The 27267-nt window shown below is 49.0% G+C and overlaps 1 protein-coding gene across 2 annotated transcripts in view; it reads left to right on the forward strand.

Annotated features, from left to right (window-relative positions):
* Ptpn11 (protein tyrosine phosphatase non-receptor type 11) overlaps window positions 1-26718 on the forward strand; it is a 41602-nt gene extending 14884 nt beyond the window's left edge. The window contains exons 2-16 of one of the 2 annotated variants that reach the window (XM_042669098.1): window positions 1606-1728; window positions 4059-4253; window positions 5849-6041; window positions 6711-6827; window positions 8670-8783; window positions 13307-13403; window positions 15061-15140; window positions 15251-15409; window positions 16599-16730; window positions 16959-17125; window positions 18161-18228; window positions 18800-18951; window positions 20424-20539; window positions 21754-21853; window positions 22648-26718. In XM_042669098.1, the coding sequence (XP_042525032.1) occupies window positions 1606-1728; window positions 4059-4253; window positions 5849-6041; window positions 6711-6827; window positions 8670-8783; window positions 13307-13403; window positions 15061-15140; window positions 15251-15409; window positions 16599-16730; window positions 16959-17125; window positions 18161-18228; window positions 18800-18951; window positions 20424-20539; window positions 21754-21823 (1783 nt within the window). In that variant the 3' untranslated portion in view covers window positions 21824-21853; window positions 22648-26718. The remainder of the gene's footprint in view (window positions 1-1605; window positions 1729-4058; window positions 4254-5848; window positions 6042-6710; window positions 6828-8669; window positions 8784-13306; window positions 13404-15060; window positions 15141-15250; window positions 15410-16598; window positions 16731-16958; window positions 17126-18160; window positions 18229-18799; window positions 18952-20423; window positions 20540-21753; window positions 21854-22647) is intronic. The other variant, XM_042669099.1, reaches the window with a different exon arrangement.
* The last annotated feature ends 549 nt before the right edge of the window (window positions 26719-27267 follow it).

Here is a 27267-nt window from a genome sequence, read left to right on the forward strand (position 1 = left end):
ACCAGGCTGGGTTCTGTGTTTAAAGTGTGAGTGCTGACTACAATGTGTGGTTTACGAAGGCTGATAATGGGGTAGGCCTCGAGAGAGCACTACAGCTGGGATTTCTGCACTTGCCATAAGGAGGAGACAAAATCTTTCCCTTCAGTAACCCAGTAATTATAGCCTTAATGACACTTTTGAAATACTACAAGATATCCATCATTATAAATTAAAAATAATTAGGAACCTATTAGAATTAGGAACAGGATGTCCACCTGTTAAATCACCCAAGCAAGGGCTGGGAAGGTGGCTCAGTGGTAGAGCGCTTGCCTTGCATGCATGAGGCCCTGGGTTCAATTCCTCAGCACCACATAAGCAGAAAAAGCTGAAAGTGGCGATGTGGCTCGAGTGGTAGAGCGCTAGCCTTGAACTGAGAGACAGCGCCCAGGCCCAGAGTTCAGGTCCCACGTCTGACATAAATAAATAACCCAAGCAGCTGAGTAGGAAAAGAGACAAAAAGCAAAAAAAGTTGAAAACACACTGGCATCTATGAGATTAAACTTAAGCTGTCAGTAATAATGGGTTGAGAGCCGGGCTCTGGTGGCTCATGCCTGTAATCCTAGCTACTCAGGAGGCTGAGATCTGAGGAATGCAGTTTAAAGCCAGCCTGGGCAGGAAAGTCCGAGAGACTCTTATCTCCAATAAACCACTAGAAAACCTGAAGTGGCGCTGCGGCAGTGCCCAAGCCCAGAGTTCAAGCTGTATGACTGACCGCCCCCCCCCAAAAAAAAAAGGGAATGAGAATCCCAGCTTTTGACTTAGTCAGGTGGCATTCCCTCCCACCCCCCATTGTAGAGCTAGAACTTGGGGCCTGGGCTCTGTCCCTGGGCCTCTTTGTGCCCAAAGCTAGCACTCTACCTACCACTTGAGCCACAGTGCCACTTCTGGTTTTTGAGTGGTTAATTGGAGATGAGTCTCACAGGGACTTTCCTGCCTACACTGGCCTTAAATTGTGATCCTCAGATCTCAGCCTCTGGAGTAGCTAGGATTATAGGCATGAGCTACCTGCACTCAGCTCTATGAGACTCATCTCCATTAAATTACTCAGAAAAAGCTGGGAGTGGCTCAAGTGGTAGAGTGCTAACCTTGAGCTAAAGCAGCTGAGGAACAGAGCCCTGGCAGAGTTCAAGCCCCAGGACTGGCAAAAAAAAAAAAGAGAAATTGGAAAAGAATGGCAACAGATAAACAAACAGGTGACAGAGGATTTGGGTGATACCAACATTATCAGGCTAAGTAGGATTCAGGATAGAATGTTAACTGGGCTGGCAACATGGCTCAAGTGGTAAAGCACCTGCTTAATGAGCTTAAGGCCCTGAGTTCAATCCTAAGTACCGCAAGGTGTGTGTGTGTGTGTGCCTGATAAAAACTATTAAATAATTATTTGCTTGGGCTGAGGGCATTGCTCAAGTGGTAGAGCATTTGCCTAGCAAGGTTGAATTTTGAGTTCAGTCTCCAGTTTTACAAAAAAAAAAAGAAAAAAGAAAAAATGCTCTACTCAGGGTAGCTTAGCCATGATGAATGGAAAGCAGGAATCCTTTGCCTCCCATTGCATTTCTCCTTTTCCAGATGGTTTCACCCAAACATTACTGGCGTGGAGGCAGAAAATCTACTGTTGACCAGAGGAGTTGATGGCAGCTTTTTGGCAAGGCCCAGTAAAAGTAACCCTGGAGACTTCACGCTTTCCGTTAGGTAAGTTGGAAGGAGAAGAGACTCCTAAGCATTGGGAATTGAGGCCACACCTGGCCAGCTGTGGCCTGCCCCTCTGCAGAGGTGCCTTGCAGGACACTGACTGGCCCGTCACAGGTTCCTTGTGCCCGCTGCAGTGAGAGCCCCAGAAACTCAGCCGAACGGGTGCCAAGGTGCACATCCTTATGTCTGCGCAACTGCTGAGGATGCAGAAGGCAAAGCAAGGTTGCAGCCCAGCTCCACGCTTCTTGACCATGGCTTCTGCACTCTTCCTCTTCCCGCCATACATTTCTACCTGGGAAGGCCTCTCTGAGGGTTTCTTTAGATCACTTTCCTTTGTCAAGAAATAGAAAGTCAGTGAGGAAGTTGTGGTTCCTTTTGTTCTCCTGCTCATCTCTCCGGAGAGTAAACCACCATCCAGAGATTGGCATAGGTCCTTCCTGAGCATGTTTTCGTGCTGTGTTGGTACCAGGTGCGGACTAACCATGTAAGTACTTCAGTGATGACATGCAAACTTTGGCACCTTGACTTCCATGCCAGTGCTTCTTCATGGCTGTGTAGCAGTCTGCTGGTGGCCACACACAAGTTTACCTGCCCTCTTTCTCATGAACATCGGAGTGTTTTCAGTTTATTTAAAAACTTTCCATATTTACTTTCCTGGGTCTTGAACTCAGAGCCTGGGCCCTGCCCTGAGCTTCTTTTGCTCAAGGCTCAAGGCTAGCACCACCTGAGCCTCAGCACCGCTTCCAGCTTTTGCTATTTATGTGGTGATAAGGAATTGAACCCAGGGCTTCATGCATGCTGGGCAAGCATTCTACCACTAAGCCACATTCCCAGCTTGTCCCTGAGCTTTTGTACTCAAAGCTACTGCTCTATCACTTGAGCCACACCTCTACTTCTGGCTTAAAAAAAAATTTTTTTTTTTGTTATTTTAAGGGTGATGTACAGAGTAGTTACAGTTATACAAGCCAGGTAAAGAGTACATTTCTGTTTGGACAATGTCACTTCTCTTGCTTCCTCCTAATTTTTTCCTCCCTTCCCTATCCACACGTTATAAAGTTCCTTTTCCACATAGTGTCTGCCGAGTACCACTGCTGCATTTACTCACCCTTTGTCTTTCCATCACTTTTTTGGTAGCTAGTTGGAGATAAGAGTCTCATGGACCTTCCTGCCTAGGCTGGCTTCAAACCTTGATCCTCAGATCTCGGCCTCCTGAGTAGATAGGATTACAGGCGTGAGCACTGGCGCTAGGCTAGTGTGGCTCTTTTTTTTTTTTTTTCCCCAAATTTTTTATTGTGATTAAGTGGTTACATAATTTCTCAAATTTCACAGTATTGTGGGATGGTGATGCTTAAAGTCACAAACAAATTCTAACTTTCATGGAGCAAATTGTCTATCATGGTCTACAACATTTATGAGTTCTATGAGCTTTGCAATACAGTTATTTCTCCCACATTGGGTGGTATGTACATTTCTTTTGTTTTGCATAGCGTCAGCTGTTCCCTCTTTCCCACTTGTTCCCTCCCTCCCATCGCTGCCATTGAGTTGCTTAGTTCATTTTGGTCAATGGCCAGTGCAGCTGATGGGTCCCGTTGGTGTATGTTTTTCCCTGATTCCCTCTAGCTCTGTGTCATCCTCCTGGTTTCCCTCCAGTGTGCACACATGTGCACACTGTGATCAGCAGCATGGGGTTATCTAGTAGTGCTTTGACCAGATGAGTGGAAGTCCTTTGTTTCTTAAATCTGTTAATTTTGTCATATCACCTAACATTTTGGATTTAACATCCACTTATCAGGGAGACCATGTGCCGTTTGTCTCTTTGCACTTGGCTTACCTCCTCAACATGATTTCTTCTAGCTCCATTCATTTCCCTGCAAATGCCATTATTTTGTCCTTTCTAATGGCTGTATAATATTCCATTGTGTATGGATACCACAATTTTTGGATCCATTCATCTGTGGTGGGACATCTGGGTTGTTTCCATATCCTGGCTATTGTGAACAGTGCTGCAATAAACATGGAGGTGCATGTGTCCTTATACACTGGTTCCTGTTGTTCAGGATAGATGCCTAGAAGTGGTATGACTGGGTCATAAGGGCAATCAATAGTTAGCTTTCTGAGGACCCTCCAGACTGCTTTCCAAGTGGTTGTTTAAGTGTGCATTCGCACCAGCAGTGTAATAGGGTTCCTCTTTCTCCGCATCCCCTGCAGCATTTGTTGTTGGCGGACTTGAGGATGTGGGCCATTCTGACTGGGGTAAGGTGGTATCTCAGGGTTGTCTTTAGTGTGGCTTTTTATTACTTCTTCTTCCCATTTCTGATGGACTATTGTAGAAGAAATGGAGCTGTCACCCACATCAAGATTCAGAACACAGGGGACTACTATGACCTCTATGGAGGGGAGAAGTTTGCCACTCTGGCAGAGCTGGTCCAGTACTACATGGAACATCACGGGCAACTGAAAGAGAAGAATGGAGATGTGATCGAGCTCAAGTACCCGCTGAACTGTGCAGATCCTACCTCTGAACGGTCAGTACCTGTGAGTGACCACGTGGTCTGCAGCTCTCCTGGGCCATGTGTTATGCAGCTGTGTTGTGGGATCTGTGTGTGTGTGTGTGACTGTTTCCACAGTATTACAGGATGTAATACTGAGGCTTGAACTTAGGAACTAGTCCATGAACATTTTTGGTAGGTTAGCACTCTATGACTTGAGCCACAGCTCCACTTCTGACTTTTTGGTGGTTAATTGGAGATGAGAGTCTCTCAGACTTCCCTGTCTGGGTTGGCTTTGAGCCTTGTTCCTCAGATCTCAGCCTCCTAAGTAGCTAGGATTACAGGTGTGAGCCACTGGTGTCTGGAAAGGCATCCTTTTCTTGTGGGAGCTCCAGTCAGTGGAACTTATGGGCGTTCTCTGGGGACCTCGTACTATCCTACATACACTGCCTGTGCTGTACCTGCTGTAGTTTTAAGATTGATCCATCACTCGTGGGGCTTATGATAGAAAAGCATAATGATCAAGATTGCCAGAACGGCAGCAGTCTCTGCGGCTCCAGCCAGTTGTTCAGCCACGCCACCAGCAGATGTCAGCTTGAGTCTAGAAGTGGGAGAGCAGAGTGTGTAGAGGGGCAGCTTTCCCACCATCCCTCCAGTGTTACATCCATGCATGTGGGAGTGAGCCTGACTTCGCCTATGGGGAATTGTGTTATTTTAGAGATTTCCTTCAGCAGTTGACAGCTGGGTTTAGCTCACATGCACAATTGCATTGCTTTTTTTTTTTTTTTTTTTTTTCCTTCTGCATTCCCCTTTCTGACCCAGGATAAATTCTGGTCTGTATGTTTTGTGTCTGAGGTCCATTTTTCTGGCTCACATCATATGTCAGTGCTGTCATGTACTGATGACAATTTGTGTCTCCAGCTACTACTGTAGCTTCAGACAAAGGGCTCTCCGTGACTTGGCGTGATTTGCTTTTAGATTCGATTCCTTCAACTGAGCATGGATGAGGACAAATACAGTCTGTTCCTTTAGTGATCAGCCATTAGCATTGCTGCTATGATGAGCTTGCTTTCTTATGAGGAGCTTGAGGGGAAAAGCTCTAAATTAGTATGGCTGTCAAGATGGTTTCCATGTCACTTAGAGCAGTACCATCTCAAGTCTGTCCTTGGATGACTTTGGATGGCCTTTATCTGGGCTCTGGCATGATGGTTTAAAATACAGATTCTATGGGCTCCATTCAGACTTAAATGTCATCTCTGCTTGGGGGCATAGGAATGCATACTCACAGTAAAATCCTTCACCACTACCCCAAGTTTTATGTGCATTAAAGATTGAGATGACAACTCAGTAAGTACTCAAGACATGGACAGCAAATTGGAGGCTGGTAAAGTAAGTGTAGATAGGAAATCAGGGAAAAATGTGAAACGCTTGTGTTAATTTGTTAAGAAGATTCTTTTTTGTCTAGTGCCAAACCAAGACCAAATGTTTATTTTTTTTATGTATTTTTTATTTCTTTTATATATTTTTTGTTGTTTCTACCATGTATCTCCTCAGATCTCATCTTCCTGAGTAGCTAGGATTACAGGCATGAGCTACTGCTGCCTGGCTCATTTTTGTTTGTAAAAATTTAGGTGGTTTCATGGTCACCTCTCTGGAAAAGAAGCTGAGAAACTGCTGACCGAGAAAGGAAAGCACGGCAGCTTCCTCGTACGGGAGAGCCAGAGCCACCCTGGAGATTTTGTTCTCTCTGTGCGCACCGGTGATGACAAGGGAGAGAGCAACGATGGCAAGTCTAAAGTGACCCATGTCATGATTCGCTGCCAGGTGAGCTGCCCCTGCTCAGGGAAGACAGAGCCGTGACATCCAAAGTCAGCTTCTTTGTTCATTCAGTCCAGACCTTCTATCCCTTCATTGTTTATCCCACTTGTTTCATCATTCTGAAACTGTTGCAGTTTTATTTTCAGTGTATTCTGGCAGATTAACTCAGACCTGAGTACATGAGTTAACCTCTGCCCTACAAGATCTGGTCTTAAGACCAAGCGATATCAAATAATACACACACACACACACACACACACACACACACACACACACCATCCTGTCACCTCTGCCCTACAAGATCTGGTCTTAAGACCAAGTGATATCAAATAATATTACACACACACACACACACACACACACACACAGACCAAGCGATATCAAATAATACACACACACACACACACACACACACACACCCATCCTGTCTTCATTGTTCCTCTGTTGTCACACACACACACACACACACACACACACACACACACACACACACACACACACACACACACACACACACACACACACACACACACACACACACACACACACACACACACACACCCATCCTGTCTTCATTGTTCCTCTGTTGTCGTTTCCATATACTGAAGACTGGGAATGGGGAAAACCAGCGATGTAACATAAAGATGACAAGCATCATCATTTTTGTCTTAAAAGGAGCTGAAATATGATGTTGGTGGAGGAGAACGGTTTGATTCTTTGACGGATCTGGTGGAGCATTACAAGAAGAATCCGATGGTGGAGACATTGGGCACAGTTCTACAACTCAAGCAGGTTGGAAAACTGAAGCTTCTATTCCCCCTCAGAGTTTAAAAATACGGATAGTTTCCATACATGCAGAATGTATCAGTCAGCTTTCTGCCTGTGACAGGACACCTGAAAGAATCTGTTTTATAAGGAGAGGGGGATTTTGGCTCACAGTTTCAGGGGCTTCGGTCTCTTAGCCCTGTCATTTTCGGCCTGTGCAGACACAGTCGTGGTAGGAGGAACCTGTTCACCTCTTGGTGGTAAAGAAGGCAGGAAGGGGCTGGCTTCCAATGACCTAACTTGCCTTCACCAGGCCCCATGTATGAAAGGCTACTCTGCCTCCCAGCAGCACCACAGGCTGCAGACCAACTGTTTGACACATAGGCCCCTGGACAATATTTAAGATCTGTACTATAATGGAGAAGGAGAGGAAGGAGTATCAGCTTCCACATATATTATCCATCTTCAGTTTGGACTCAGTTCTTCCCTCCCTCCCTTCCTGCCTCCCTCCCTCCCTTCCTTCCTTCCTTCTCTTTTTCTTTTTTCTTTTTTTGCCGGTCGTGGGGCTTGAACTCTGGGCCTAGGCAACGTCCCTCAGCTCTTCAGCTCAAGGCTAGTGCTCTAGAGCCACAGCACCACTTCCAGTTTTCTGATGGTTTATTGGTGATAAGAGTCTCATGGACTTTCTTGCCCAAGCTGGCTTTGAACTGTGATCCTCAGATCTTAGCCTCTTGAGTAGATAGGATTACAGGCATGAGCCACCCATGCCTGGCTTCTCTTTCTTTCTTCTTCTCCTCTTCTTCCTCCTTCACACAGGGTCATGTTATATAGCTCAGACTGGTCTGGAACTTGTGCTCATCTTACTTCTGTCTCCTAAGTGCTAGGGTTAAAGGTGTGTTGTGTGCTATGACACCTGGCTCCAAATGTTTCCTTATTACTCTACTTAGTGGATACCACTTGTAGTGTTTGGAAACACATTCTAGGTGTTATATTATTCCCATATATACCCATTTACATAAAAGGCCTTACAAAGTTGTGGGGTTTTTTTGGGGGGGTGGGGGAATGGGTTGAGGATTTAACTGAAGTCATTGCACATGCTAAGACTCCTCTAAAGGAGTTTTTCACAAGTCTTGGCCTACTCATTTAATTGTGTACTATGCTTACACTTAATTACCCTTGGCTCTTTGAGACAGGGTCCAGTATGTTGCTCAGACTTAACTTGAGTTTGCTCAAGCTTGTCTCATCCATCAACTTCTCTATTCTCCTGCTTCAGCACCCCAAGTGCTGGTATTACAGATGTGAATCACCACATCTAGCTAGATTTCTTTTTTCCAGTACTGGAACTCAGAGTCTCATACAATTGCTTGGCTTTTTCACTCAAAGCTGGTGCTCTGCCATTTGAGCTACACCTCTACTCCTGGGCTGGCTTGCAACCATGACCCTCAGATCTCAGCCTTCTAAGTAGCTAGAATTACAGGCATGAGCCACTGGTGCCTGTTATGGCTAGATTTTCTAAGGCAGCATTTTGCCAGATTTTCTTCAGAGATCTGCTCTTGGCTTCCTTTCATTGGTCACATTTGTTCTCTTTTGGAGTTGTTATCTCCAAGTTTTTGACAGTGTGTCATTTCTAAGTCATGTTGAGGTGAATTCAAACCCAGGTTTGAATTTGTAACAACAGGGTTAATTATTTGCTAAGATGGAAGAAAGATCCAGTTCCTGAGAGAAAAGAAGGTGAACCTGCCTTTGAACAACTATATTGTGCATTACTCTGTAGTATTTGTTACTACCAACAGAATTCTTTTGTTTTTACATGAATGCCTTTCTAAAACACGTTTGCTTCTTCTCCTACCCGCTGTTGGACTTGGTCAGCCTCTCAACACGACTCGGATTAATGCTGCCGAAATCGAAAGCCGAGTTCGAGAATTGAGCAAGTTAGCTGAGACCACAGATAAAGTCAAGCAAGGCTTTTGGGAAGAGTTTGAGGTAAGTTATTACGAAATTGGTTTTATGTGACTTTTAATGGATAAGGTGTTAGAATTTGATCTGAAAGACCTGAATCCAATCCTTTCTTAATTCAGCCAGTGACTGGCTAGAAGCCAGTAGCTGAAGGGCTGCTAAGGGACAGAGGGCGTTGTCCTCAGACAGAGGAGTTGGCAGTTTGTGTCGAATGGAGGAGCCAGCACTTCCATTTGGTGCTTTCAGTTGGGACTGCTGGCAAAGTCCCAGAAAAACAAAAGACTGGAATTCCATTGGAAGATTTCCAGTGCTTACTGGGGTCTTCAGAAAGCCGGGGCAGCCTCATTACTCTGAATGGTAGGAGGGAAGTACTGTGTGCTTGCTGTGCTCCAGAAGGTCAAGTAGGTAACTTTGGGGACTGGGTGGACCAATTTCTCCTACTTAGCTAGGAGAATATCCTGAGTGAAAGATCCTCCATTCCCCTTTCCTGTCACTTACCCCTGATCCTGTAATCTCTCTCTCTCCCCTCATCCATTTGACAGAAATCTTTCAAACACAGTGATCTTGGTGCTGGGAGCATGGTTCAGAAGTAGAGCCTAGGATTCATGAGTTCCTGAGTGCAGGCACTATAAAGAAAAGAAAAGTAACCACAAACCCCCAGGTTTTTGGCATCCTCCTCCTGCTCCGGGCAATACTAGGATTTGTCTCAGGGCTTCTCCCTTGCTAGGCTGATGTGAGGCCACTGAGTCACATTCCCAGCATTGCTTTTGACGTAGCTACTGTCCTAGTTATCTCAAATGCTCAGCACAGGGCCTGGCACACAGCGGGAACTCCGTAAGTTAGTGTTTCTCGACTCACTGCTTTAATTTAGTGGCTGTTTACCTCCTTTTATTATTATTTTTTTTAATTTAATTTTATTTTATTTGAGAACATACTGTACAGAGGGGTTACAATTACATGGGCAGGATAATGCGTACATTTCTTACCAAGCATTGCAGCCTCCTCCTTTAGTTTACCCTTCACATCCCTTCCCAGCCTCCCCCCTCCTCCTATTTTTTTATTTTTAAATAAGTTTTTTTTTGTGTGAAAATACTGTACGGAGGGGTTACAATCACATGAGCAAGGTAATGAGTACATTCCTTATCAAGCATTGTTGCCTCCTCCTTTGTTTTTCCTCTACCATCCCTTCCCTCCTCTCTCCACAACTACACACACCCCCACCCCACCCCCCAGCCCTTTACCTCCTTTTATGAATGTTCTTTCCATCATCTTTGGAAGACTGTAGAATTCAGCGGCGCTGCGGAATGGACAAGTGAGTAATGACTGAGGGATGAAGTCCTTTCCGCCTCAGTGTGTCAGAGCAGCTCGGTGAGCTCACTGTCAGCTCCAACGCAGAGGCTAGCAGCCTGAGGCACTTCACAGCACACGTAGACTCCAGTTGCGTTCCAGCCTGGAGGAGCTTGTGTGGAGCAACCGAGTGCTTGCTCAGGACAGTGCATTGCAGGACAGGCCCTACAATTCAGCTTCATTCTCTCCAGGGCCTCAGGCATGCAAGGCAAGCGCTCTACCACTGAGCCACCTTCCCAGCCCTGCAGTCACTTTTGGAAAAGACACTTAGTGCCTTTTTTCCAGCAATTCCAGCAGTCCTTTCTCCAGTCCCTCCTCCCTGTGCTGCTTTAGCTCCTCAATCCCCCAGTTTTGTTGGCATCTCCACCCTGCAGCACACCATTACTAGTTTGTTCCTTTTCCCTCCCTTGTGTCTTGCTATTCCCTGCAGTTCTCCCACACGCCTCGCCGAGCCTGGTGGCTCTGGAGGACACGCCACGCTTCTTGCTTCACACTCTCAGCGTGTCCTCCTTCCCTGGGGTTTATGCTGCTTTCGGGCTCTGGGGATGTCGTTCGGCTTGTGCATTCCACGTTGCTTCTCGGCTGTCATCTCTCTTCAGACTCAGGCATTCCAGACAGGGCTTGTGATTTTCTCCCTCAGAGCAAATCTTAGCTTCCTGTCCTTGTTAGTCATGTCTTTTTAAATAATCCCATCCCTATAGTGCCTGGGTTCACTTTTCTCCTCTTCCTCTCATAGTTTATTGTGTGCCAAGTCCTGTTGATTTTCGTTTTCTAACATCTTTCTAGTTGTTGTTTTTTTTTTTTTTCTGGTCATGGGGCCTGAACTCTGGGCCTGGGCGCTGTCCCTCAGCTCTCAGCTCAAGGCTAGCGCTTGAGCCACAGAGCCACTTCCGGCTTTTTCTGCTTATGTGGTGCTGAGGAATCGAACCCAGGGCCTCAGGCATGCAAGGCAAGCACTCTACCACTGAGCCACCTTCCCAGCTCCCCATCTTTCTAGTTTTAAAGGAAGGAATTGCATTTGTGTTATCTGCATCGCATGCTATCTGGGGCTCTGGAAGACATCTGGTGCACCGCCAGGTCTTCTGAGGTAGATTAGGCATTCTCCAGATGCTCTGCTGGACCGAGGTACCTGTCCAGGGTGGCCCAGCTGAGGGTACCCTTGTAGCCTGATGCCAGGGTTTGTTTATCTTTGGCTCTCTTTGCTGGGATCCCACCCCTCTAAGCCTTACCTGCCCGCCCCCCCCAGCCTTCTCTTCTTCTCTCCTCTAGATCCCTTCCCCTCCTTCCACAAATATGTATCCCTTAGTAGCTTTGTTTTCCAAGTAAATCCCATGGCTTGTACTTGCCTTAAAGTTCTTTGGCATTATTTGCTTATTTTTGTTTGTTCATTTGTTTTTCGGAGCTGGCGGCGGAACCCAGTGCCTTTTACCCAGAAGACCCGTGCTCAGCCCACCAGCATCGTTATTTTTATCCCTGAGTAGTTGGGCTCTGCTGCTCCAAACAGTCTTTGGAGCCGGCGGAACACAGGGGCACTGTCTCTGCAGGTGCCTGTGTGCCTCTCTTCCTCTTGGTTTCCATTCTTGAAACTCCAGTCCAGAGCCAGGCCCAGAGCCTGTGGGAAAATCTCAGTCCTCAGTGATGGGGCTGCTGCGCTGGGTACCAGGTTGGCAGGAGTTCAGAGAAGAGATGCTTGACGTGCGTGATGGCAGTAAACACAAGGAACCATCCTGTGCAATGAAACTTGTCCTCTGCCTTGGTACTCCCGCTGGGCACTTGTACATGTTCCCCACGGGACAGGACAGGGCGTTGGCTTTCCTGACGCCTTTGCAGGTTTTGTGTGGGCTCTGGTCTCTAGAGTCTGCTGAGAGCTGGGCCCTGATGGTGATAGAGGGGAACCGGGTGGGGCTGGAGGAATCCGCCCTCCACAGTGATGGCGGCCGAGCGCCCTCCAGGAGAGAAATGGCTCCTAAGCGAGGGCTCCCGCACCGGGGAGCCAGGTTTGTTTTAAATGAGGCTGCTACTTCTCTCTCCCTTTACCGTTTTTTGCTGAAGTTTTGTTTCACTTTATCACGCCGGTTGACTTTTAAGTGACAGATTTGGTTCAGTGTTTGAACTTCTCTTTGAACCTCACCTCGCTACCCTAAGCATCCAGTACTGTTGCCAGGCAGGGCTGGCTCACAGTTCAAGCAAATGCCAGCTTGCAAAAGGCACACAGCTTTAATTAATCTAGATGAGTATGTCTCTCCCTGAGTCCCGCATGCTTGGGGCTTGTTTCTGTTAAGGTTTCCGCCAGCGGAACACTTTCTGTTATGAGCTGTGTGTTGAGGCTGAATATTGCATTTTGAAACTGAGAGTCAAATACTAATTTAAAACCCTGACTTTTATACCTGCCTTTGAAATTCAGATAAATGAAATGGAACTATCACAGGGCTGCTGCACTACAAAATATCGATTCTGTCTCTTCTGGCAGAAATCTTTAAGGGGTAGTCGTTGTGGCATTTTTATATAGAAAAATTGCTTTTCTTTTTAGCCTACTTTTCACTTTCCTGTTTTGCCCATTTGTGATTTCCCATTAAAAACTACCCTGCAGGGAGTTGGCTGGCGGGGGAGAAGTAGAGGGTGCAGCTCAGTAGGACAGCACTTGCCTAGTAAGTGCCAGAGGCCCTGGGTTCGATCTCTGGATTGCAAAACCCAAACTAGCATGTTGGAGACTAATGACCCCTCGCAGAGGCACATTCTGTGATTTTGGAAAGGGAACACACTCCTTGAGTGCTCTGCCGCCTGGCCAGTGCCCGCCTCGGGCCTGCCCGCACAGTTGTCTTCTTTCTTCCCCGAGTTCCCTATTGATCTGGGCCAGCCCCACAGTGGCTGTCTGGTTCAGTGTCTCTCTCTGCCTGATGGTGTTCCCCACCTCCTGGTCCCAGAGAGGGCTCAGTGAATGCCTCATTCCCATCCCTGTCCCTTCCCAAGCCTCCTTCCACCATGTCATGGCCTGGCCACACGGGCTTGCCATCGGAAACCCCAAAGCTTCACTGGGAGAGTCACATTCCCATCATCCAGTGATGGCAGACCGCCCCGCCATCCCCTACCAGATCAAGCCCGGGCCCCTCCCCTCCTCCTTCCCTTTCTCCCTCCTCCCTTCTCTTCCCTTTTGTTTCCTTTCTCTGCTTTTGACGAATCATAACAATTACTTTTCTTTCTAGACACTACAACAGCAGGAATGCAAACTTCTCTACAGCCGAAAAGAGGGTCAGAGGCAAGAAAATAAGAACAAGAACAGATATAAAAACATCCTGCCCTGTAAGTATCAATATATCCTCCTTGATAATTAATAGTCACTGTGCCCAGGGCCGGGTGGGGGTGGGGGTGGCGGTCGGCAGGTGGTTTTGCTCTTGTTAACAGACCCCAGGCCTTAGCATCTTAAAGGGAGAACAGTAGTTTCTAAAATAATCAACCGCAGAGGGGATGGATGGTCTTCTTCATGGGTTTCTAGGATACTGGTTGCCATAAAACAGCCACGTGGAGGTTTGGTCTGTGGTCCTGTCCTTCTGTTCATTAGTTTTCTGTCTGCCCAAGTGTAATCATCTCAAGGTTGTGACCATACAGAGTCAGGCCGTGCCATGAGTCACAGGGTCTGAGATCCTTGCCTTGGCTCTCCAGCATGCACCCCAAGTCATGGGGAAGGCTCACCTCAGTTCACTCATGTGGGAAAAATCAGAAAACGCTCCGGAGTCTGCCATCCAACTCTTCCTCTTGCTAGTCCCCTGACTTGCAGTGACACACCTGCAGTTGCTCAAAAGAGGACTGTGGGAATATTTTGGAAGCTGTACTTCCTTTCATATGCAGATGCTGCCAGGAAGAGTCCAGGTTGAACCTGGAAGGAACAAAGGCCTAGAAGGAAGTGGACCTAGAGCAGGGACCCCACGAATGGTCCCCCACACATGTGCAGTTACCTCTCTAGAGGGCAGACTCTGCCAGTCTTTGCAGCCTGATATTTCCTAATCTGGACCTCATGGGCACAGAGCAAGTGTTCTTACCCACATGCCAGAGACTGTTTAGCAAGGCTACAGGTGGCATTCCAAAGGCGCTGTCCTTGTGCCATAGAGGGGCCCCAGATTCATGCCTGCGATCCCAGCTACTCAGGACTTAGAGACTGGCAGGATTACTATTCAAGGCCAGTCCAGGCAAAAAGTGCGACCCCCCCCCCCCCCCCCATCTCAGCACAAGCTGGTGTAGTAGCACACGGCAGTCATGCTAGCTGCATGGGAAGTATAATAAGCAGGAGGATGGCGGTCCAGCCCTGGCAAATACTTACGGACAGCATTATGTTTAGAAACAGCAGTGATTACTCCTTCATCTTTCCTACCGCTTGTGACCCCATGAGCACTAGGGGAGGCCCTGAGCAGAGGGAAAACATAGATATAAAAGAACGAGGTCTCTTGGGCTAGGAAGGTGGCTCAGTGGTAGAGCGCTTGCCTTGCATGCCTGAGGCCCTGGGTTCCATTCCTCAGTACCACATAAGCAAAAAAGAAAAAAGCCGGAAGTGGCGCTGTGGCTCAAGTGGTAGAGCGCTAGCCTTGAGCTGAAGAGCTGAGGGACAGCGCCCAGGCCCAGAGTTCAGGCCCCACGACCCGACTCCCCCCCCCCAAAAAAAAAAAAAAGAACGAGGTCTTTTGAGATCATTAGCCCCCTACCTGATAAGTAAACAATGCCAGAAGGTCTCAAAGAGGCCCTGAATTTAAACCCTAGAACCCACCCCCCAAAAATAGAAAAAAAAAAGAAGAGGAGGAGAAGGCAGCCTTGGGGGCACCCGGTGGCATTCAGGGAGTGTGTGTTTGTAGTTTATTTTTCGTGCCATCTTCTCGTTGAGGAGGGTTTTATCCCTTGGAGGGTTGAGGGTGAACTGATGGGCGCTGACGCAGAGTTCTCATGGGGCTGTGCTCTCCCTTCCTTCCAGTCGATCACACCAGGGTGGTCCTGCATGATGGGGACCCTAACGAGCCCGTTTCTGATTACATCAACGCAAACATCATCATGGTAAACCTGCCTTTCTCACTGTTTTCTGGTTGCCTGTGGAGGGAAGTTTTAACCTTGTGTCCTGAAAGCAACTTCCACATGTTTGAAGGACTTTCTTCCTAAATTTGTAGCCTGAATTTGAAACCAAGTGCAACAATTCAAAGCCCAAGAAGAGTTACATTGCCACACAAGGCTGCCTACAGAACACGGTGAATGACTTCTGGCGGATGGTGTTCCAGGAGAACTCCCGGGTGATCGTCATGACGACCAAGGAGGTGGAGAGGGGGAAGGTATGCCACACACCCTTCCTCCCTCCCTCCCTCCTTCCCTCCCTCCCTTCCTTCTTCCCTTCCTTGAGCTTGAACTAAGGGCCTGGGCATTGTCCCTGAGCCTCTTTGAATTCAACACTAGCACTCTACCACTTGGGCCACAGCACCACTTCCAGCTTTTTCTGAGTGCTTTATTGGAGATAAGAGTTATACGAACTTTTCTGCCCAGGCTGATTTCAAACCATGGTCATCAGATCTCAGCCTCCTGAGTAGCTAGGGTTACAGGCAAGAGCCACCAGCACCCAGCTTCCTTTTCTTTTTTAACACAGTAGAGGCATGGACTTTATGCATGCTAGGCCACAACAACTTGGGCCACAAGCCCAGCCCTTTATATGGCTTTAGTTTTCACATAGATCTTGGGCTTTTGCTTGGTCTGGCCTTCAACAACAATCCTCCTACCCATGCCTCCCACGTGTCTGGAATAAGTATGCTGCCATATCTGGCCCTCCTTGTGGGTTTTTAATGTGGAAATATCATGAGTTTTTTCGGGTGTTGTTGTCAAAGTTCTTTCTGTTCTGTCTGTAACTGGTTTATGTAAGAATTGAGTGGAACATGACAGCCACATCTAGCAGTGAACCAGGGGCAGATGAGGATTTGGGACTGAGGTCCTCCGGGGCAGCTTCTCTGCGCTGTGAGGGTGGGGCAGTTGCATAAGATTCGTGCTTGGATTCCTGGCTGGTGCACTTCTGCACGTTCCTGAGGTTAAATCTGGCACACTCAGTGAGACGCAGGCTTCCTTGAGCAGTGACATTAGATGTTCTCGAACTCATGGGCCAATGACAGCATCTTCCTAATTTCTGCCTGGCCTGATGTGGAAGGAAGGGCTGAAGCCCCCTACCTTCCTTCCCGCTGGCTTGGGTGTTCAGGAGGCAGCTCACTCACAGCACTTGGGCTGTGATAGGCATCTAGGGGCTTTCAGAGGCTCAGTGCCAGACCCCATCAGAAGAGCTATGGAAGCTCTCAGAACAACAGGCATGACCAGCTGGCTTGGTCCCGATGCTAACTCCCTTGCCTCCATCTCGGCTTGCTATATGTCTTTTGTGCCATAGGCCTCTTTCCATGAGAGTGGTCATTTTGCAAGACTTGGACCTTTGTTTGCTGCTGGCTCCGGCTCTCGGAGATTAACTGTCTGTCCTCGGATCTCTTCCAGAGCAAATGTGTCAAGTATTGGCCAGACGAGTATGCGCTCAAAGAGTATGGGGTCATGCGTGTCCGGAACGTCAAAGAAAGCGCTGCTCATGACTACACGCTAAGAGAACTCAAGCTCTCGAAGGTCGGACAAGTAAGTATATTGTATTTGAAGACTTCGGTAACGGTGTTGGGCACGTAGGATCCAGCGTCTCTGGTTACCTGTGTTTGCTTGCGTTCGTGCATCTGTTCACTTACTGACTCGGCCGTTCCAGTGCGGGAGGAGCCTCTGGGCCGCTGGCTGGCCTAGGGTCTGGGACAACTTGAAGGCCAGCGATTCCTCAACTCCCTGATTTATTTAATTCTTTTCTGGTTTTTCTTGGCTCTACTCCAGGGGAATACGGAGAGAACGGTCTGGCAATACCACTTTCGGACCTGGCCGGACCACGGCGTGCCCAGTGACCCCGGGGGCGTGCTGGACTTCCTGGAGGAGGTCCACCACAAGCAAGAGAGCATCATGGATGCAGGCCCTGTCGTGGTTCACTGCAGGTGACAGCGGGGGCTGGCTTTGCCTGCCCTCCCCTGGCTCTCCAGGGGACACTGTGACCCCCGAGTGTATTTCTCATAGACCTGGCATGACCTCCAGGCAGAGGGGACAGCGTGGGTGAGGTGGGCCCAGGCCTTACTCTCAAGGATCCCTCACTGAGTTAGTTTTGCTGAGTCTTCTTTATAAATATAATGTAGGGTTCATGTCTGAGTGATATGTTCATATAGTAATAATGTAGGGCTCACGTCTTAGGAATATGTATTTTCCTCGGCACTACACTGTTTGCGTCTTGAGGTGTCAGTCACTTCCCCCCTTGGTGGTGGCTGTCTCTGGACCTCCAGAGGAAAGTGGGGTTGCCAGTGCCCCACTTGGGCTTTGTGCCTGCATGGGGGACAGTCTGGCTCTCTGTATCTCCTTCCTGGGCTGGGCAGGTAGATGTGTGAAACGGGCTGTGCTCCTAGTTTTCAAAAGCTACATATAGCAAGCCCGTGTTTCGTGTCAGCCCCTAGCTGTGCTGTTGCCCCCATTTCACAGACATGGAAACAGAGGGTCAGAGGGGTGCAGGGACTTGCCTTGAGCACACTATTCTAGGAGGCCAGGCTCCAAGTGCAGAGCCTTGTGCTTGTTGCCAGTGTATTTGTAGGTAGGAAGAGGCTGTCTGTAAACCGTGGCAGAGCAGATACTCCTCTTAATATTAGCAGCTTGTGTGTGTATGTGTATGTGCGTGTACATGTGTGTGCTGGTCCTTAGGTTTGAACTCAGGGCCGAGGCACTGCCCCTGTGCTTTTTTGCTCAAGGCTTGCACTCTACCACTTGAGCCACAGTTCCACTCCCACCTTTTTGGTGGTTAGTCGGAGATAAGAGTCTTAGTAGACTTTCCTGCCCTGGCTGGCTTTAAATCCTGATCCTCAAATCTCAGCCTCCTGAGTAGCTAGGATTTACAAGTGTGAGACACCAGCATCCAGCTTAGCAGCTTGGTTTTGAGTGTAAACCACCATGACCGACCCTGCTGTCCCTGCTTCTCATCTTGCCTTCAGTGCTGGCATTGGCCGGACGGGAACATTCATTGTGATCGACATCCTTATCGACATCATCAGAGAGAAAGGTAGGTCGTATGGAGGGTGAGGAGACACAGCGCTGGCTGTCCTCCAAGGAAGGTGGGTGCAGGGGGGAGGGGAATTGGGAGTCCAGAAACCTCCCCAGCACTCCACCATCACTATTCACCTGAGAAGAGCAGGGCTAGCCCTGTGCTGTGGCTTTGCTGCTCTGTGCCTGCCTCTGAAATGGAGTAGGGTCACTGGGCAGTGAGAGCACCTGACCTCCTACCCTGGTCATGCCATCCTGGTGCCGTCCTGAGCCCTTAGAGACACTACCAAGGAGCCCCGGGCTGTGGCCCTTAGCACACAGTTGGGGAGAGCAGAGACGCTGACTCTGCAGCCAGCTGGAGCTGGGCCTGCAGCTCCTCCTGACCACCTCCCAGCCCTGCAGCTCCTCCTGACCACCTCCCAGCCCTGCAGCTCCTCCTGACCACCTCCCAGCCCTGCAGCTCCTCCTGACCACCTCCCAGCCCTGCAGCTCCTCCTGACCACCTCCCAGCCCTGCAGCTCCTGAGCTCCTTCCCCCCAGCCCAGCAGCCCCTCCTGCAGCTTCATAGTCTTTGCTTTTTTGCTTTGTAGGTGTTGACTGTGACATCGACGTTCCCAAAACCATTCAGATGGTCCGGTCCCAGAGGTCAGGGATGGTCCAGACAGAAGCACAATACCGGTTCATCTACATGGCCGTCCAGCATTATATTGAAACACTACAGCGCAGGATTGAAGAAGAGCAGGTACTACTGGAGGCCCAGCCTGGGCTTCCTTTCCTTCCTGGCTTCTACTTCCCTTTGCTTTACACAGAACACAGGCTCAGATTAATAGTTCTCTCTTTCTCCTTCTCTCCCTCTCTCCCTCTCCCCTCAGAAGTAGTAAGGAGGGGCTGGGAAGGTGGCTCAGTGGTAGAGCGCTTGCCTTGCATGCAAGAAGCTCTGGGTTCGATTCCTTAGCACCACATAAGCAAAAAGAAAAAAGCTGGAAGTGGCGCTGTGGCTCAAGTCGTAGAGCACTAGCCTTGAGCTGAAGAGCTGAGCGACAGCGCCCAGGCCCAGAGTTCAGGCCCCACAATCGGACACCCCCCCTCCCAAAAAAGAAGTAGTAAGGATTGAGCCCTGCTTGTTAGGCAGGTGCTATATCATGTGCGCCCCCCCCCCCCCCCCCCCCCCCGGCCCAGTCCATTTACTTTTTAGTTTTTTCCGAAAGAGCCTTCTACCTTTGCTTGGCCAGCCTCAGATTGTCTCCCTCCATCTCTTAAGTAGCTGCTGGGATTATAGTCATGGGCTACCACACCTGGCCCTCAGGCACCATCTTCATTTGGGAATGAGAAACAGACACCCACCTCACAGGACCCCTTAGAGACTAGAATTGTCCCCACTTACAGCTTGGGGTTCAGACCAGAGTGACATCCTGTGGCACTGCACCGTTGTCCCGGCTGCCCAGGCGGAAGCTTACATGGCAAGCTTGGAACTCAGAGCCTTCACACTTCCAGCCTGTTCCAGCTTTGGTCTGGCCCACGTTCATCCCGGTTCCATCTTTTAAAATTAATATCTCTGTTGGCAGCACTGGGGTTTGAACCACTAATCTGGCCGAGTTGGAGACTGTGAAGTTTCGCTTTTTAACACACTGTGCATGATGACGGAGAACTAGAGTCGGAGCCTTTCCCTTTGAAGCAATTCACAGACAGAAAGCTTAGTCACTTAGGGGATGCCCTACCAAGGTGGATGAAGACAGCTGCTCTTTTGGGGAGCTGCGTGATCTCCCTGTCCACAGCCCTGCTGGGGTGTGCGTGCCAGTTGAACTCTTCCTGGGCACTGTCCCTGAGCTCTTGGGCTCAAGGTTGGCACTCTACCACTTGAACCACAGCTCCACTTCTGGCTTTTTGGTGATTGATTGGAGGTGGGAGTTTCATGGACTTTCCTGCACAGGCTGGCTTTGAACCACAATCTTCAGATCTCAGACTCTTGAATATTACCGCTAGGATTTAAAGGTGTGAGCCACCAGTGCCCAGCTTAGTCAATGTATTTTTCACTGTATGGTACATTTATGTAAGTTTCCTCATAATTTGGTCAACATATCAGTATTTTCAAAGTCTAGCTTATTTTTGTCTCTTTTTCTTTCTCCCCTCCCCCCCTTTGATGAAGCATATTTATGTTTCTTTTTAGTTTTTTAAAACCACAGCCCCTCATATCTGTGCTTTTCCATCTTTCAGAAAAGCAAGCGGAAAGGGCACGAGTACACCAATATTAAGTATTCCCTGTCGGACCAGACGGGCGGGGAGCAGAGTCCCCTCCCGCCCTGCACCCCGACGCCACCCAGTGCTACCGAGTAAGTAGTGGTTGGAGGGCTTTCTAATGGAACGCAGTTGTGTGGGCAGGCGTGTTCCGCCACCCCTCCCACGTGTGCACCTGGGCGCCCAGAGAGCCAGCGGCCTGCCTCTTCTAGGGCTTGTCTTCCTCTTCCTGTACTGCAGGCTGATTGCGTTCAGGTGGGTTCTCTGAGAGGCAGGTGTTTGCACCCGGGGGCGGGGGGAGGGTGGGGTAGGGATAACTGCAGAGCCAGGCAAGTAACAGTCCTTAGGATGTGCTGAGGTTTTGCCAAATGCGAGTAAACACATGGGTTACTAAGATGTCAGCCAGCTCACGACCTGCTAGAAACCCACCTTTCAGAGCCAGTGGTCAGAAAACAGCCCACCAGCCAAATTGTTTAAAAACAACACCATGTTCCCTCTTCCACCTCTAAAGAGTAAAAATGTATGATAGAGACTGTGTGGCCCACACAGTGTGAAACATCCACCCCCTGCTTCTCCCCAGCTCCCCACAACTGAAACACAGCAGGGAAAACATTTGTGGAAGTGATCATGTGAATAGTGCTTGTTTTTCTCTATATTCTGAAGTCACCCACTAGTATAACATTTACCTTTTATTCCCCCTAAGAATCTGACCTCTGTTTACTTCTGATTTGGATGTTTAAAGCTCTTACTGACTTGGGTATTGTATGTAAGTGTTTTGGAGAGCAGATACATGCTTATGTTTATGTTCACTTTCTGTTGAACATTGAAATGAAATTCCACAGTAGAAGCCCTTCCTCCTCCACCTTCTCCTCCTCTTCCACCTCTTTCTCTTCCTCCTTCTCCCTCCCCCCCTCACCCCCTGTGGGCTTCCATGGCAAATCTAAAGCAGTCTGCAGTCGAGCTAGAAGGCGGGTGTTCCTGGGGTCACCTGGCTCCACACTTCCTCTTACAGTGGCAAACCTGCTCTGCTCCCTCCTGCAAACATGGATGCCTCTTCACATCTAACTCAGTGCCTTGCTTCACAGACCTCCCTGCCTGCCTGCCTGGAGCGCACCCCCAGTGAGCACAGAGATTCTCAGCTCTGACTGTCCTAGTAACTTCCTAATGCTGTATGTCCTTTGGAGTGAGGAAGGGTTTGCACATAGCTGGGTCCCAAAGAATGGCGTGCGTGCCTTGCAAATTCCGCATCCTGGGCCAGCCCCTGTGAGGCCCGTGCCGTGGTCCATGCGTGCCTTCTCTTTCCCTGCAGCCTGAGGGAGGACAGTGCTCGAGTCTATGAGAACGTGGGCCTAATGCAGCAGCAGAAGAGCTTCCGGTGAGGGCGCTGCGGCACTCCAGCACAGAAATAGGTATTTAAATGAAAGCCAGCGCTCGCCGGGGACTGCTTATGTAATCACAGCGGTTTGGGAGCAGGCAGGCGATTTGTGAATATTTCAGCAAAGTGTGCCATCATGGAGGGTTGCACACCAGCCTCCCCTTTCTCACCCTGTATTTCTTTCACGAGCAAGGTTTAGTTGACAATTCATTAGCCATGAAACTAGATGCAGATTTCAGTGTGCAGCTGCTCCAGGGGTCTAGCCCAGGGCAGTGGGACGAGCAGACATCCTTTGTGTGGGTCTGAGCTGGTACTGGAGCTGGAACCCAGGGTCTCTTGCTCTTGCTACTTGGTTTTTTAGTTCAAGATGGACGTTCTACCACTCAAGTCACACCCCCACTTCCGGGCTTTTTTTTTTATTAGAGTTGAGTGATCCACACTGTGCCAGCCCCCTCTGTCAGCATCTGTCAGGGGCTGGACACGGCACTCGGTGGCTCCTGAGTCCTGCCTGGGTCAGCTCCACCTTTGCTGCTCGACTGCGGGCATCGACTCCCGCACATCCTCTCCCCGCCAGTCACCTTTGCAGACCAAACACGTGATGATGGGCGTTTCATGGATAGGCTGGGAAGTCATAGTTTCAGAATTTTGTGCTGAAATTCCCATCTCAGCGCAGAGTGTATTGTCCTTGCTTCGGGCTCGGGTATTGCGCGGTGGTGGAGTGCTTGCCTCATGGCGTGTAAAGCCCTGGGCTCTATCCCCCACACCACACGGAAAATGAGTCAAATGTTTCGCCATGCTTTCGAAAATTCAAACACCTTTCTTCCTCAGATGCGGACTTTGACCCCTCCCCCACCAAGGTCAAGAACAGATGCAGGGAAGTTTACAGAAGAATGAACTGGAAGGCTTGCACGGTGGTCTACTTTTTGATAAGAAAATTGGAAACCATTTAAAGGCCATTGTATTCTAACTCAGAAGTTCCTATCCTCAGATACGAAGAAATCATCTCTACAATGTAGACAGTGTTCTATTTTATAGGATTCTGCTTAGAGTTGAGGAAGCAGTTAAATTGTGCTCCTATTTTACAGATTATGGGATTCAGAGTCTAGCTGTGGGCAGTTTTGTTTTTTTTTTCTTCTCCTTTTTATAACTTTAAGTGATTTGACTCCTCCCCCTCCCCCCCACCTTTTTCTGTAAGGATCATGTGACACATGTAAGAAGAAATGTCTTGGGGAAGTTAAGTAGCAGGTTCCCTGGGAAGTGAAAACAATTCCATTCACCTTGGCTGCCATCTTATCCTGGTTTATGTTGTTGTACAGAACACTCCAGACACAGCCTGTATCAATTATAACATAGTTGCAGAACGCGAAGCCACATCCTGCTCTGTGTAGCAGAGCAGAGGGCGCCTCGGGGTCACCTCAGGAGGGGCGGAAAGCCACCCTGTGGATGAACCCCCATCACCCCTATGGTTCCCCATCTCTGCAAGCATCACATTGGGGAGCAAGTTTCTAAGAAGTGCGGTTGGGGACACAGTCAGCCAAAGCATTTATCCAGCCAGCAGTGGATAGTCACTTTGGTGGCTTCTTTCTTCCCCTCCAGTTGATTATCTTTGCATTGCTAATAGTCACAGGAATCGGGGGAGGGGGGCATGGCTCAGGCAAGAATTCACCAGCCTAGTAAGCAAGAGGTCACACAAGTTCAAACTGCTGTACCTGCCCCCTTCCCCCCAAAAAGAATGAATTACAAAGTCATGAAGTCCTGAGAAACAAACTTACGAATTAGGGTGAGATGTATTTTCCTCTTAGCAGACAGCCAGGTGCCATGACCTGTCAGATAAAGGCATGAGGGGATGGCGGTCGCTCCGCCCTTGCATTTGGCATGTTCATCTTGTGTTTAGAGCAGAGAAGAGTCATGATCATGAAATGTCAATAATGTCTCCCACCTTGGTCCTCGCTGGGTCAATCGAGTCGGTCCGCAGGGCCTACAGATGGTCACTGAGGCGGTCGGCAGGGTGCCTGAGGTGCTGGGATGGCCGGCTTCTGTCTCTGGGTAGAGTCCTCGGGTCTCTAGGTCATCTCTGGTGCCCCCCACAACATGGCAGCTCAGGCCTTCTTCAGGCTCAATTCACAATTCTGTGGCTCCCCTCTGTGCCCTCTGAGGCAAGTCAGGCCCACCCGATCCAAGAAGAGGGCCCAGCATGGTGGGCTTCACCGGAGGCCATCAGTCCAGGAGAGGCCAAGGGAGACCTTGGGAGGCTGAGGCCCCTTAACAGTCAGTGACAGAGGCAGCAATCAGATGAGAAAGTCACCAAGAGCCTTCAGGAAGCTCTGAGCAGTCCTGCTAGTGACTTGCACATCTGCTGGACCAACCGAGTGCAGGGGACAGAGCGTGCGGCAGCAGAGCTCCCTCCGGTGACGCCTGCAGGGCCTGGCGGCTGGGATGCTGTCGGGTCCGGCCGCAGCGAGGAGCGGAGCCGGCTCTTGTCAGATGCAGCCCGCAGTGGGATTTGCGAATGTCCTGCCCTAAGTGCCTTCTCCAGAGACCTCGCTCAGCCTCTCGTGTGGCGGCAGCGGCGGTGGCCAGTGAAGCAACTCCGCAGACTGCGGAGTCCGGCTTTCCTTGCTCAGTCTTCTTGCTTTGGCTCTTGAAAGGAAGGACTAGATGCTCCCCCTCCCCCCAGCCCAGCAGAAGTTCCTTTCTGGAACCCTGAGGAACTTCGGGCTGTGCAGTGGCCTTGGTCGATCCCCCCCCACCCTTCCATGCCCCTTGCTTCAGAGCAAGGCGTCTGTCACCGTCCTGGAATTGTGATGACTGTTGTCTTTTTGTCACCATACTGGGGTGTAATGGCTGCTCTCTTCCTGCCAAGCCTGTAGAGAAGGAAATGCTAGCTCCGTGTGTGCACACGGGATTGTGAATCGTCTGTTTGGGGGGATTGCTTTGACTCCGCACCAGCACACAAAGCACGGATTGTACAAGTAGGCCTGCCGCATCTGCATGTTGACCTGCTGTTGACTGTCTTGGGACGGTCAGCGTTGACTGCTGTCGTGCACTGATTCCGCGTAGGTTCCCTCCGCAAAGCCAGCAAGCTGTCACGTTACGTAAGCAGATCCCAGACCAGGCTGGTGACATCGCCAGTGGCTGAGTCTGCCAGGTGTTGGGTGGAAGGCCGCTGCAGGTTCTCGGGTCAGGCGGTTCTGTATGTGGTAATGCAGGTAGGGCTGGGGAGATGAGGGCACTTGGGGTGCAGGTGTTCCTCCAAGTTGCTGAGAGGGTCTGTGAGAAGGCGAAGGCTCAAGGCCAGAGCAGTCAGTACTGGGTGAAGCAGAAACACGGATGTGACAGGAACACAGCCAGCCTACATCGGGCTTGTTGGTGGTCATGAAAAATGCGCAATATGCCATAGCTGGCTGAGCGTTTTAAAATTAGAAGCGTAGGGGTGAAATTGGGGTGAAATAAAATTTCTGGCACACGATACTGAGCTTTTTGAAAATCAAATTTAAAACACTTAATTTCTTTTTTGATGGAGAAGACATCCCAGCTCCATGGGAGGCTGAGATCAGGAGGATTGAGGTTCCAGCATAGCCTGGGCAAAAAAGAAAAAGCCCTGGAAAAGCCGAGCATGGTGATAGATGTCTGTCATCACAACATGGCAGGAAGCGGGAGAAGGAGGATCCCAGGTCAGCCTGGGCAGCGGTAGAGCACCTGCTTAGCAAGCGTGACACACTGTGTCAGATGCCAGCACTGCCCAAAGTGAGATCACCAACTCCATAAAGTGAATCTAAACCCACAGCCCCTCCTGACTAGGGTGTGACCCACCCATCAAACCCAGCGCCCTTGGACACATGGGACGGGAATTCACGCAGGGCCGCCTGGATCTCTGCTTCCTCAGCCAAGAAAAACGGTCCATATGATTTTTTTAGAAGCTGTTTTACTGGGGATTTTAAAGAACTGTTATGAATTCTTGGGTTATTTCTGGGTCGAGGGATTATGGGAAAGTATGCAGCTGTTAGGAGTTGTAGATTAGGGATCAATTAGGGAGGGGGTGTGGATGGAAAGCTGGCCCGCGGGCAGGTCTGTGTGCTGTCAGTGGTCGGGGTGAGTTTTTCACGCAACAAGCACACGGCCTCCCTGATATTAAGAAGCCTTTCTTAGGATCTGTGTTAGTCCTTAATTCTGTTGAAACATTTTTCCTTCTTCCTCTTGAAAAGTAAGTTCCAAAATAGAGTTTATTGTATCTTTCACCACTAAAGTTTTTTTTTTTTTTTCCTTTTTCCCTATGGGCAAGTTCACACACGGCCAAAATATAAAGCAGTTGGTTTCACTGTGTCTTATAACTTTGCTATATATCAAACTAATTTTTACAAGTTTTCATCCTAAACCTCAGATCATGTAATTAATAATTTGCCTGTTTATTTATGACCTAATTGTGGTTCTTTTATTAATAAAAGCTAATGGGAAAGGATCCTCTATTAAGCTGATGACTAGACCTACATTTAATTTCCCTGCAGTGTATGGAATATTGTACCAGAGTATTAAAAGATATGTAATATTTTATTGATAAATCTATCCCTTAAAAGGAATACGTTTTAGGATGTCGTCATTTTGATATGAGCTATGTAAATGCTGATAATATGCTGTTGGTTATACATTTAGTGTTTCAAGAGATTCACTTACTTGCCTTTTTTTGCCCACATGCAGTACGTAGTCTATTTGCAGTTGTTTTTTGTTTTTTTTTTTAATGACATTAAAAGAATAGTTTATGTAGGGAAACATGAATGGGTGTTTTCGGCCCTCCCTGGGTGATGGGTGTTAGTTCTATGCTTTGGTAGCCTTGAAGCCGTCAAGTGTATTTGCAAATTGTCTGGAACAAAAAATTAGGAATAAACCCATTTTCTTACGTTCTGGGACTCGTTTTCCTCAGGGGAAGCTGAGGCGCTAGCCACCGAGCCTGGCACGCTGGTGAAGTGCTGGCATAGGCAGCGTTTAGCTAGAAGGAGCCAGGACGAGGAGGATTGGGGAGTTCCTCCTGGAGTAGCTTCAGGAGGAACCTGTGAGTAAGGAAAGGCTCCGAATCACGTCTTGGTCTGCTCCACAGGAAACAACAAACTGCAGAATGGGTGGGGCACTGTGGCGCAAGCCTGTAATCCTAGCTGCTTGACTGGGAAGTTCCCAAGACTCCATCTCAACCAGTGGTTGTGTTCGGTGGTGCATGGTTGCTATCCAGGCTACAGGGGAAGTGTGATGACTGACGCGCACACACACGGGGTATGAATAGTGTTGAAGGTATAAGTACAGATGTGGGAAGGCTTGCAGGAGTGAGCTGCTCCATAGGATGCCATTGCTTTCCTGGAGTGTAGGTCGTAGGCCACCTTTGAACAGGTGGCGGTGGGGATGGAACCCAGGGCCTGACTCCTGCTCGGCCAGTGCTCTACCACCGGAGCCGCACTTGGC

Source organism: Dipodomys spectabilis, unplaced genomic scaffold (assembly GCF_019054845.1).
Source record: "Dipodomys spectabilis isolate Male_0828 unplaced genomic scaffold, ASM1905484v1 ptg000480l, whole genome shotgun sequence".
Lineage (NCBI taxonomy): Eukaryota > Metazoa > Chordata > Mammalia > Rodentia > Heteromyidae > Dipodomys > Dipodomys spectabilis.